This window comes from Delphinus delphis, chromosome 3, assembly GCF_949987515.2.
Source record: "Delphinus delphis chromosome 3, mDelDel1.2, whole genome shotgun sequence".
Lineage (NCBI taxonomy): Eukaryota > Metazoa > Chordata > Mammalia > Artiodactyla > Delphinidae > Delphinus > Delphinus delphis.
The window spans coordinates 18,826,779-18,839,829 of record NC_082685.1 but is presented as its reverse complement, the minus strand read 5'-3'; the positions used below and the strand labels follow the sequence as shown (position 1 = coordinate 18,839,829).

Genomic DNA, 13,051 nt, shown 5'->3' with positions numbered 1-13,051 from the left:
CCTATCCTATGCCCTGCACACTTGTACTGCTCTGTTCACACACCTCACAGTCAGAACTGGGCCCAGGACGCACATCAGGAAGTGCTGAGGGAATGAGTGCTCAGGAGGGCTTGCAGGCAGGGCTGCTCACTGTGCTTTAGGGCAGGGACATGACTGTCCATCTTGGGGAAGCTGATCAGGGCCAGCAGCTGGGCTCAGGCTTTACATTCTGTGTCACCATCCTGATGATGGTCCTGCAAGGCTGATATGTTCACACCCATCAACAGCTGAAAAAATGAGGCTCAGACATGCATGTAACTCACACAGCAGCAAGCGGTAGAGTCAGAATATGAATCGGCCAGGCCTGGAGAGCCCCTCGTCCACTCCCTGCCCCATGCCTGAGAGAAGACGACCTAAGCCCACCATGCTCTCAGCTTCACAAAACCATCTGACTTTACATCCCAAGATACAGACCCCCAAATGGTGTTTTTGTCTTCTCAGGTGACCATTGTGGAAAAAGCTGATAGTTCCAGTGTCCTGCCCAGCCCTCTGTCCATTAGCACTAAGAGCAAAATGACCTTCCTGTTTGCCAACCTGAAAGACCGCGATTTCTTGGTTCAGAGGATCTCTGACTTCCTCCAGAAAATGCCATCCAAGCCGCCAGGCAACAGCAGAGCGGGGAGGAAAGCCAGCATTGTGGACTCAGCCCCAGAGGTGAGAGGGCCCTTCAGAGCAGTGGGGTGGGGGTCTGGGCCAGGAGAAGAGCCCAGGCAGCCCTGTGGTACCTGCCTTGGGCCTTGGGTGGGGAGGGTCCCCGCTTGGTGCAGGGTGGAAAACCTAACCCAGCCCCAGTCTCAGGTGTCCTGGCCACACACGCGATGCCTAGGGTCACAGCCCTCTCTGTACGCCGAGACGTGCCCCAGTCCTCCTGAGCGTCACCCCTGCCTGCCTCAAGTCCTATTCCACATAAGAAGCCTTCTCTGCCTGGCCCAGCCACCCTCATCTCTGTCCCTTATGAACTCTGCTGCACTGAGAGCCCTCTGTTTAGGCCTGTCCAGCTTGTGTTTATTTACCTGTTGGGAGATTGATTTCTCCCATCAATCTTTCTTACAGGGTTACCTTTTACTGCAATCTTTTTACTATACCAACAATATTAACAATAATTCTTTAACATCAAAAACTTGTATTTACATTTCCCCAGATGCACATGTTCTTTTTACAATTTAGTCATTTGGATTGAGGTGCATATAGGTCATACACATGTTACAGTGGGTTGGTATAATCCCTTTTTATCTATAGGTTTCTACTCCTCCCTCTCTCTCTCTCTCTCTTTCTCTCTTTCTCTCTCTTTCTTTTCTTTTCTTTTCTTGCAGTATTTTGTTGAAGGAATTGGGTCATTTGTGCTATAGAGTTTCTCGCAGTCTGGTGTTTGCCGATTGCATCTCTTGGAAACGCTTAACGGATTCTTTTGTGCCCTGGTTCTTGTAAGTTGGTGGTTTAGTAATGAGATCCAGCTTAGATTTGGATTCAATTGTTTGTGTTGGGGAGTGGGGGGCAGGTCCACTTGTAGGCAGGATTGAGGTGCTGTGTACTTCCACCAACAGGTATGCAATACCTGATTATGTGCTGTTACCAGTCATTGACAAGCATTGCCTAGATAATTCATTAGGTAACTCATTAGGATTGCAAATGGGGGCACTCTAATTCTATCATTCCTTCTGTTCATTAGCTGGAATATTTCCATATAGAGAAATTTACCCTCAACAACTATTTGGTTACCATGAGGCACAGTTCATATAGAAAAGGCAGAATAAATCTTTTTTTTATTTACCAGTTGTTAAAATGATGAATTTGGTTTTCAAATATCCTCAAAATATGACCAATTCAGTTCTTTATGTTTACTTTTTAGTATAATTATGAACTTACAGATTTAAGCAACTTGATGTGTTTCAGTCCATGACAGTTATTATCCTCATTCCATCTGTGACCAGAGGAAGCTTATTCAGGTGACATCTGAGTCCTTTTGACATCACCCTGGCCATGTTTGATCACTCCCTTGCTTCTTGGTATCTTGGACAAGATGTGTGTGCTATTAACAATCTGGATTTGTGAAAACACTTCATGATTAGAAGAGTCCATATAAAAATCCACATATCTGGCTGCTCTGGAAAAATCAGGGGCCCTGACATTACAGGGCCCACATTCCCACTGAGTGGCATTGGAGCTGAGTGGTGGCATGTACACTTCAGCTCCCCAGAACCCCACCTGGTCTGGCCCATGAAAGCCTTTAAATTTTTCACCCCTGTAATCGATGCTCAGTCAACTATTAAATAGATAAGGAATGGAAGGGAAGGGAGTGGGCAGAATCAGTGTGCAGTGGAGACATTAAGAAAGGTTTCTTAGAGGAGGTTGGGCTTGATCTGGGATTTCAAGAAACAGTGAGGTTGGATTGGATGAAAAGAGATGTGAGCAGGAATGTTGAGCTGCCTTCTCAAGGCACAGTGCAACAAATGACAGGGCCTGACCAGCCAGTGTAAGCTTGGCCCAGTGGCCCCTTCCAAGCACCTGCCCTTCGTTCACCCAACACATTTTGTTGCATTCCCAGTAGGTGCCAGGAACTCTTCTAGGCACTAGGAATAGAGCAGATTAGACAAAATTCATGCCCTCTTAGAGCTTATATTCTAGTGAGAGAGACTGTCCATAAGCAAATAAACATACAATATGTCAGGTGGCAATAAGGGCCAAGGATAAAAATAAAACAGGGTGAAAGGATCAGGATTGCTAGGGGAAGCGGGGGGCTCTGATCAAGTGGTACTTGAAGGAAGTAAGGGAACAGCCCTAAGGTATCTGGGGAAACGGTATTCGAGGCAGAGGGAATGGCAGGTGCTAAGGCCTGGAGGCAGGATTGAGCTTGGCACAGGCTGCTGAGATGAGTGGAGACAGGGTGCAGGTAATGAAATTAGAGAGGGAGTGGGAAGCCAGGTCATGTAGTGCCCGTAGGCCCTTGGGAGTACTTAGCTTTGACTCTGAGTGAGATGGGAGCCAGTGGAGAGTTTGACCAGAGTAGGGACACAGTCTGTTTATGTTTTAGTAGAATTGCTATGGCTGTCATATTGAGAATGGAATAGAGGTGTAGCTGCCCAGTACAGTAGCCACACGTGACTATTGAGCACTTGAAAGGCAACCACACTTAAATGTGCTGTAAGCATAAACTACACACCAGAGGTGGAAGATTCAGTGTGAAAAAGAGAATGTAAAATATCTTGATTTTTTTAATATTGATTCCATGTTGAAATGATAATACTTTTACTATATTAAATAAAATATATTATTAAAGTTAACCTCACAATTTCTTTTATGTTTTTTAATGTGGCTACTAGAAAATTTTAAATTATGTGTGTGGCTCTCATTATATTTCTCTAGAACAGAGCTGGACTAGAGAGTGACGAGAATAGAAGCAGAGATGAGTTGGAAGGCTCTAACAGTTTTCAGGACACAAGATGATAGAGCCTTGGTCAAGGGTGGTAGCAGTGGAGTTGGTGAGAAGTGGTTAAATTCAGGATACATATATATATTTGTGTGCTTATGTGTGTGTGTGTGTGTGTGTGTGGTAAAATACATATAACATAAAATTTACCATCTTAACCGTTTGTAAGTATACAGTTCAGTAGTATCAAGTATATTCACACTGTTATGCAGCCATTACCACCATCCATCTCCAAAGCTTTTTTCATCTTGGAAACTGAAACTCTGTACTCATTAAGTACTAACTCCTCATTTCCCACCCTCAAGCCCCTACCCCCAGGCCCCAGCAATCACCATTCTACTTTCTGTCTCTATGAATTTGACTACTCCAGGTACCTCATATAAGGGGAGTCATACAGTAATGTGATCGGCTTTTGTGATCGGCTTATTTCACTTAGCATAATGTCCTCAAGGTTCATCTTCATTATAGAATCTGTCAGAATTTCCTTCCTTTTTAAGGCTGAATACATACTAGTGTGTGTGTGTGTGTGTGTGTGTGTGTGTGTGTGTGTGTGTGTATACATATGCCACATTTTGTGTTCATGGATTGGAAAACTTCATATTGTTAAGATGTTAGTATTACCCAAAGTGATCTATAGATTCAGGGCAATCCATTCATCTTTTAATGGACGTTTCAGTTACTGTCACCTTTTGGCTGTTGTGAATAATGCTGCTATGAACATGGGTGTTCAAATATCTCTTCAGACCCTACTTTCAGTTATTTGGGGTATGTACCCAGAAGTGGAATTGCTGCGTCATATGGTAAATCAGTGTTTAATATTTTGAGGAATTGCCATAACATCTTCCACAGTGGCTAGACCATTGTACACTCCTATCAGCAATGCATAAGGGTTCCAGTTTTTCCCCATCCATTCCAACACTGTTATTTTCTGTTATTTTTTACAATAACCATTCTAATGGATATGAAGTGGTATCTCATTGTGGTTTTGATTTGCATTTCCCCAGTGATTAGTGACATTGGGCATCTTTTCACATCTTATTGGCCATTTGTATATCTTCTTTGGAGAAATGTCTATTCAAGTCCTTTGCCTATTTCTTTTAATCGGGTTGTTTGTTTTTGTTGTCATGTTGTAGAACTTCTGGATATTAACCTCTTATCAGATACATGATTTGTAAATATTTTCCCCCATTCCATGGATTGCCTTCTCATTCTGATTGAGGATGATTGTGTCCTTTGATGTACATAAGTTTTAAATTTTTATGTAGTCCAATTTATTTTTCTTTTATTGTGCTTTTGATGTCATATCAAAGAAATAGTTGCCATACGCTTTTCTTCTGTTTCGTTCTAAGAATTTTGTAGTTTTAGCTCTTACATTTAGGTCTTTGATCCATTTTGAGTTAATTTTGTAAATGGTATGAGATAGGTATCCAAACTTATCATTTTACATGTGGATATCCAGTTTTCCAATGCCATTTGTTGTACAAAAAACTATCTGTTCCCCGTTGAATGGTCTTGGCACCCTTGTCAAAAATCAGTTGAACGTATGTATTGCAAAATTTATTTCTGGGCTCTCAATTCTATTCCATTGGTCTGTATCCTTACACCAGTACTATACTGTTTTAACTACTCTAGCTTTATAGTAAATTTTTAAATCAGGAAATTTGAGACCTCCAACTTTGTTCTTTTTCCAAGCTTGTTTTGGCTATTTGGGGTCCCTTGAAATTCCATCTGAATTTTAGGATAGATTTTTTTATTTCTGCAAAAATGTCATTGGGATTTTAATAGCAATTGCCCTGAATCTATAGATCACTTTGGGTAATATTAACATCTTAACAATATGAAGTTTTCCAATCCATGAACACAAAATGTCTTTCCATTTGTTTGCATCTTTAATTTCTTTCATCAGCATTTTCTAGTTTCCAGCATACAGCATCTGGTCTTTCACCTACTTGGCTAAGTTTATCCCTAAGTATTTTATTCTTTTTGATGCTATTGTAAATAAAATCATTTTCGTAATTTCCTTTTCAGATTGTTCAGTGTTAGTGTACAGGATATAATTCGAAGGTAGATCTGAGAGAACTGACGAATTAGATGGAGGGTATGGGATAAAGAAGGGTTTACAAAAAGATGACCCTATAGTTTTTGGCCTGAGCAGCTTAGAGAATAGAATCACCATTTAATGACATGAGGAACAGCAGTTTTGGAAGGAGCAGTCAAGAGTTCAGTTTGGATCTGAGGTCAAGTATCATAAGAACTAAGAATTGACTACTGGAGATGGCAAGTAGAGGTCACGGTGGCCTTTTCAAGAGTTGTTCAGTGGAAGAACGGGAAGAAAAGCCCGGTGGAGTGGCCTTCAACGGGGATAAGCTGTTGGTTATTGGGGTAGCTTTTTAAACCTTACCAAATTTTCCATTAAAATGCACAAAGCAACTTTAAGAGTAAAAATAAAAGCCCACAGACAACAGCTTTAACAAAGCCAGGTGAAAGGGTATCTTACAAACCCCAGACTACAAGTAGGTGAGGCCAGACCACCAACTGCAGCATTATTCTACAGATACAGAATCAGCAGCTGTGCTGTGGTAGTGGAGGGAAGAGAAAAAGGGTTCTGACAGTCCCAAGAGCCAAGGAATCCAGAAATCACCAAAAATACTTCCCCACACACACCCTCCTCAAAAGAGACTACCCACTGAACAGAAACCTCAGCAAGTGACTAAGAGAAACCACCGGTGAAACTGCAGGCATATTTCTCAGGCTCCAGCTCACAGATGAGTTAACCAACAACACAAAACATGGGAATCCACTGACGAGCTAAGGGAAGATCAGAGAATGCTAGGACAAATCTGAAACACCCAACAAAAACTCCCTTCCAAAAGGAAAGAGCCCTCCCTGAGGAAAAAAGAGCTGGAACTGAGCAGGGCAGGAATACTGAGGAGTAAAGAGAGAGAAGCTTCTGACACTAGAGGAGACAGATCAGGAAGTCCTGGAGGGGGGCTCCATAGAGAGACTGCACCAGAAGACAGACCCCCAACCGTACAGTGCAAACAGCTACCCCATACATACAACATCCTCCTGTAAGTACAGAAAAAAAAAAAAAATTTGGGGGGGCAACCAGTCAAGAAGGACCAAGTCATTTATGAAGGAATGAAAATCAGAGAGGCATCAGGCTTTTTTTTTTTTTTTTTTTTTTTTGCGGTACACAGGCCTCTCACTGTTGTGGCCTCTCCCATTGCAGAGCACAGGCTCCGGACGCGCAAGCTCAGCAGCCATGGCTCACGGGCCCAGCCGCTCTGCGGCATGTGGGATCTTCCCAGACCGGGGCACGAACCTGTGTCCCCTGCATCGGCAGGCAGACTCTCAACCACTGCGCCACCAGGGAAGCCCAGGCATCAGACATTTTGATAGCAAAATTTTATACAAATAGAGTAACATTTTGTAAGATATACAGTAAAAAAGCTGTGACCCTAGGATTTTCTGTCTGGCAAACTGATGTTCAGGTATCAAAACCACAGACCGTCAGGAGCATGCAGGAATTCACAGAAGCTATCAGCTTTTGAGGCATCTAATAGTGAACAACCTCAGACAACCAAGAAATGATGGAAGAGGCTTTGGCAGAAGGTCTGGTGGGAGCATTGAATGTATCTAGCTGTAGAAATAGGACTAGATAACAAGGATAAAGGTGACAAGTCATGTGTAATTTTATATGCTCTGAATACATAGAGTACAATGAAAACATGAGAAAAGAAGGTATGGAAAGTAGAATAAGCTCACTGACTTGACTGCCTTATTAAGTAAGAGCAAGGTATATCACTTTCAATTATATGTCGGCAGGGAAAGGAGTGGAGGGGGAAGATCAGGGCTACTCGCTAATTTTAGTATTGCCCCTAGGAGGGAGTCCAGTGTATTAAAAAGAGGGGACCCAGGGTACTATATAAAGACATTAGTATAAAGGTAACTGTTAGAACATAAACATACATTTTCTGACACTTTCTCAAGAAAAAATTGGAAAGAGAGGGAAAGGATACAGTGAGTTTAGGTAACTCTTTCCAGAAACTTTGTAGAAAGGCCAGCTGAGAATCACAGGGGTCCCTTCAGGGTGTGACTTTGTAATTGGAGTGTGACGTATATACTCTAAAGTGCATGGATCCTAAGTGCACAACTTGATGAACTTTCGCAAAAGTGGACATAACATGTGAGCACCACCCAGTTGAAGAACGGGGAGGGCTTGTAGGGACAACAGCATGATTCTATGCTGATGGTAATTAATCCAGTGGAGAGGGGCCAGTTGACAGAAGAAGGTCCTGGAGGCGAGAGCGGTAGGATCTTGGGCTCGAGTCGGGGGAGAGTTGGGCCTGGCATGCGTGGCCACAGTTGTGGGAAGGTGGGCCGGTGGGGGTGACCGTGGATGGCTGTCAGATTGCTCCTGCTTCTGCTTGTTCAGTTCAGTAGTTGGCAGTAGGAAGTGAGGAAGATGGATGGTTTGGGAGGTTTGCACTGGAAAAATGTGTGAGACAGTTACCAAGAGGAAGGAGAGGGAGACTGGATTCCCAGGCAGTATGGGTCTGTGAGCTCACCATCACCCCAGGAACCTGTCTGTCACGAAGGATGGTTATTGCTGAGGTCACATCCTCGAGTCAATCTCCTTTCCGGCACTGAGGTTTTTGATTCTCTGCAGTGCTCTGTGGCCTGCAAGTCCATCTGTGTCCTTGTTCCTGCAGGGAACCTCGAGCCAGAAGCAGACTCTCTGCATCAGGATGCTTGGGGTCTGGACTGGGGTCATGTCCCTGGATTCGGGCAGTTTGTCATGAAAATGTATTTTAGTTGATCTAAAATCCATTTTGAAAACACCAGCCAGGGGCAGAGGGGCAGGCTGTGGATATGAACTTAGCAGAGTTCTCTTTTTTTTTTTCCTTTTTATTAAAAACAGTTCTACTGAGGTAAATTTGATATACAATATGCTGTACATATTGAAATAGCACAGCTTGATGAGTTTAGCATGTGTTCCCTGTGAAGCCATCACAGCTGTGGTACAGGTTCTCATGTGGAACACAGAGAGGGTGAAAGTCTCGGGGGAGGCGTCCAGCACCCCTGCTTGACCACAGCCAGTGGGATCAGAGCTGACAGGCACAAGGGCAGAAACTCAGCTCAGACCGGAGCACGCAGAAGGGGAGCTCACTGGCCCACGAAGCCAAGAAGTCCACACAGTTGGCCGCCTATCATCAGAGCTGGGCTGTCTCCACTGGATGAGTGTCATCCCCGGGGCGTGTGTGGCACCAGCATGGTGGTGCAGCCCCTGCACCCTCCGTGGCTCATCCTGACATTCCCTGCAGAGTGGCCGACACAGTACCCGAAGTCCCCGCAGGCATGGGAAATGCTAATTAGCTTGTGGCCACCACCGCAAACCTCAGTGGATTCCACAAAGTGTGGGTCCAAGAGTGGAGAGAGATGTGTTGCGCCCAAAAAAAATTGGAAGCCACTGCTGGCAGAAGGAGAAGTGGATTCAAGGGAGCCAGTGACCAGTGTCCACCCAAGAGCGGTGTTGTTCCTACTGGTGGGCACTTGGGGAGCGAGCTGAGAGGAGGACAGACAGAGTGGGCACTGACTCTGTTCCACCTGACCCCCGGGCTAGGGAACAAACTCCCTGCCCAGGCCATTGCCCACGGCAGTGAGCTCACCTTGAAGTCAGGTGCCTGCAGGTAGAACACAATCCACAAGCAGGGGCAGTTGCCTGGTGTCACCCACACTGTACCTGAAGGGTACTAAGGTTCCAGAAAGCCAGGGGAAGAACCCTGAATGTTAGGGCTTGCTTTTAGACCTTTGTCCTTGATGCCCCCCTTTTCTTCTCCCAGCCCCATATTGCCCCCCAGTATGTTCCCAGAACCACCCAGGATCCATTTCTCTTGCTGTTTGGCCGTCCGTGCAACAGGAAAGCAGATTCCCAGGTTCCGACACTGGAGAATGGCCTACAGCCCTACCAGAGCCCTGTTTATGGTTAGAGATGGCCCACAGATGGGGACCCCCTCCCCACACACCTAGTTCTAGGCATATGTCTTTATTTTCACCTCCCAAAGCCCCACAGCCTTGTTGCAAGTGTGGCGGACTGCTAAGGAGAACCCGGTTTTGAGCTGCACAAGTGTCCGGAAAGAGGTGGTGTGGCCCAAGAGATGTGTGGCCACTGTAGACCACACCACACACCAGGCAAGTGGCCCAGAGAGAGGGAGCCTTGCGGACAGCCACCAGCCCTCAGAGTGCCTGGGGGCCCCTTCTTCTTTGAGGGGCCCTTGAGGGTACAGTGGACAGGTAGCCTGAGGGAGGGAGGAGAGGAAAGAGGACTCCTTCCCTCACTCAGCTGTCACTGAGGGCACCCGCAGGAGGCATGTCCTCAATTAGGACTCTGTCAGTCTGAAAAGGGTGAGGCAAGCTGTCAGCCTCGGGACGTACTGGGTGAGCAGGCCTGATGTCACCCTGCCTCTGCTCCACTTTCCCCTCCATGCTTGGGCTCCAGTGGGGGCCCCAGTGCTCTTTCCCAGCACTCCCCACTTGAGCCAATCACTGTGTCCAGGGGCCCCATGGGGCAGCGCTACAATGGTGGGACCGAAGAACAGTCCGGGCAGACGCCACCAGCAGCTGTCCCTACAGGGCTCGGCAGGGTCTGCACCCCAGAGGCTGGAGCAAGAAAGGCATCACAGGGAGCACCCATGAGTGCTGCCAGTCAAACCCTTGTAGGGGACACAGAGTTCAGGAAGGGGCACGTGGAGCTGTCTCCTTGCGGTTTCTTCTCTCCTGGCCCTGACCTCACAGAGAGGGCCTGACAGGATGAGCACCAGAACCTGTCCCTGGTGAAGGAGGACAACACAGGTGTGTGTCTGGCCAGAGAGGATGTAGGGCTGAGCCACAGCATGGCCTCCTGCTCTTTCGCACATGGCCACCCCGCAGGCAGTGGGGCAGTTCACTCGCTCAGTGCTTTCCTTCCCATGTTGTATTTCCCAGTCTTCCCCAGCTCCTCAGGAGGTGTCAGAACAGCCTGCCAGCCCGACCTCACCCCTCGGTGGCCTCCAGGGGTCCCATGCACAGGAGGCTCCAACCGCTTCCCAGGGCCTGCTCAAACTCTTCCAGAGAAACACGCCCATGGAGGACCTGGGAGCCAAGGGGGTAAGCCCAGACTCGGGGCTCCACCACCATGCAGGCCAGATAGGGGGAAGGGCAGGGCCAGTCTGCGGCCCTTGGGTGACGATGTGCAGTGCCCAGGGACACCCTGAGTGACCTGTTCAGAAGTGCTGGTCATGGGCTTCAGGCCTCTGCAGGGGGTCCCGTGTCCCTGACGCCCGAGGGTGATGCCGTGCACAGCCCAGCCTGGGCTCGTGGCATTTTCGCCACAAGCCCTTGGAGGAGAGGTGGAGGGCCTGACACCTGCCTCAGCACTCAGGTCGCATTCACAGCCCCCCTGTCTGCTGTTCCCCCAGGCCAAGGAGAAGATGAAAGAGGAGTCGTGGCACATCCACTTTTTTGAGTACGGGCGCGGCATGTGCATGTACCGCACCGCCAGGACGCGGGAACTGGTGCTGAAGGGCATCCCCGAGAGCCTCCGGGGGGAGCTGTGGCTCCTCTTCTCTGGTGAGCTGCCCTGGCCTCACGGCCCCACAGCCTCAGCCTCCATGACCCCCAGTTGGCCTCCTGAGTCGGCCAGGCAGGAACCACCAGCCTTTAGAGGGCGAGAACATGTCTCTCAGCTGTAATGAAGCTCATGTGTGCCAGGAGGGGCATTCCGGGGAGCAGAAACCAGTGAGGCGGTGCCTTCCCACCAGCAGTGGAAGGCAAACAGGCCTCCTGAGGCCTTCTTTCCTTGGGTCAGGCTCTGACAACATTCACACCCTTGGCCACTTGGATGGTTTCAGGAGGGCAAGTCAGCCATTTGAACTTGGGTGGGGTGACTCCTCTCAGAAGCAATCATGAGGGAAACTCTGCCTGGCACCTCTTAGTTGGCCCCAAAGTGCCACTACTCTTCTGCAGTGCATTGACGTCTCCACCCTGCCCTGTTGCCCTCGAAGTCCCGGGAGGGGAGGAAGAGGGAGACAGCTACCAGCTGTGTCTCCACAGGGGCCTGGAATGAGATGGTGACTCACCCTGGCTACTATGCTGAGCTGGTGGAGAAGTCCACAGGGAAGTACAGCCTGGCCACGGAGGAGATCGAGCGAGACCTCCACCGCTCCATGCCCGAGCACCCTGCCTTCCAGAATGAGCTCGGGATCGCTGCACTCCGCCGGGTGCTGACTGCCTACGCTTTCCGAAACCCCACCATTGGCTACTGCCAGGTACAGGGGCTTAGCAGGGTCCAGAGACAGCATCTCCCACCAGAAGCTCACAGGAGCACCTCCGCATGGCTCTGGGCCTAAGTGATAGCCCCACACACCTGTGACTGTGCCCTGTTCCCCCCCCCAGGAAGATCCTAATCACAGAAAAAGATGAAATTAGAAGCAGTGTTCATCGCTCACCTTATCCCCTTGCCACGTATGTGCTTCTGGTCTGGGTCCTGAGGCGTTTGATTGTTTTGTGTGTGTGGTAAAATACACATAACATAAAACTTGCCATCTTAATCATTTTAAGTTTACAGTTCAGTGGCATTAGGTATATCATTGTACAACCATCACCACTATCCATCTCCAGAACTCTTCTTCATCTTGCAAAATGGAAACTGTACCCATTAAACAACTCCCCTGCTTACCCCTGGCAACCACCATTATCTTTTCTGTCTCTATGATTTTGACTAAGTACCTCATATAAGCATCATACAGTATTGTCTTTTTGTGACTAGCTTATTTCATTTGCATAATGTTCTCAAGTTTCATCTATGTTGTAGCATGTGTCAAAATTTCCTTCCTTTTTAAGGCTGAAGAATATTCCGTTGTATGTATACAGCGTGTTTTGTTTATCCATTCATCATCCATGGCCACTTGGGTTGCTTCCACATTTTGGCTGTTGTGAATAGTGCTGCTATGAGCATAGGTGTACAATATCCAAACCCAGTTCTTTTGGGCATTATACCCAGAAGTGGAATTGCTGGATCATATATTTAATGTTTTGAATTATGAGAGTTGTCATAGCATTTTCCACACGAGCTGCACCATTCTTCATTCCTACCCACAATACACAAAGGCTATAGTTTCTCGCCACCCTCACCAACACTGGTTATTTTCTGGTTTTTTGATAGTAGCCATCGTAATGGTATGAGGTGGCATCTCACTGCAGTTGTTTTTTTTTTAGTTTTTTTTTTTGCGGTACGCGGGCCTCTCACTGTTGTGGCCTCTCCCGTTGCGGAGCACAGGCTTCAGATGCGCAGGCTCAGCAGCCATGGCTCACGGGCCCAGCCGCTCCGCGGCATGTGGGATCTTCCTGGACCGGGGCACGAACCCGTGTCCCCTGCATCAGCAGGTGGACTCTCAACCACTGCGCCACCAGGAAAGCCCCTCACTGCAGTTTTGATTTGCATTTCCAGAGGCATTTGATTTTAAATCTAGTGGGCATTTTCATGACTAGGTCAGATGGCTTTCTGTTTCCCTATGACTGCCTCTGGATTTCAGAGAAATCACT

At 47.5% G+C, this 13,051-nt stretch overlaps 1 protein-coding gene across 2 annotated transcripts in view; it reads left to right on the top strand.

Annotated features, from left to right (window-relative positions):
• The window catches only part of TBC1D9B (TBC1 domain family member 9B), a 44,170-nt gene that overhangs the window by 17,350 nt on the left and 13,769 nt on the right, over positions 1–13,051 (top strand). For both annotated transcript variants that reach the window (XM_060008246.1, XM_060008245.1), the window contains exons 7-10: positions 481–693; positions 10,454–10,615; positions 10,927–11,077; positions 11,561–11,775. In XM_060008246.1, coding sequence (XP_059864229.1) covers positions 481–693; positions 10,454–10,615; positions 10,927–11,077; positions 11,561–11,775 — 741 coding nt within the window. The remainder of the gene's footprint in view (positions 1–480; positions 694–10,453; positions 10,616–10,926; positions 11,078–11,560; positions 11,776–13,051) is intronic.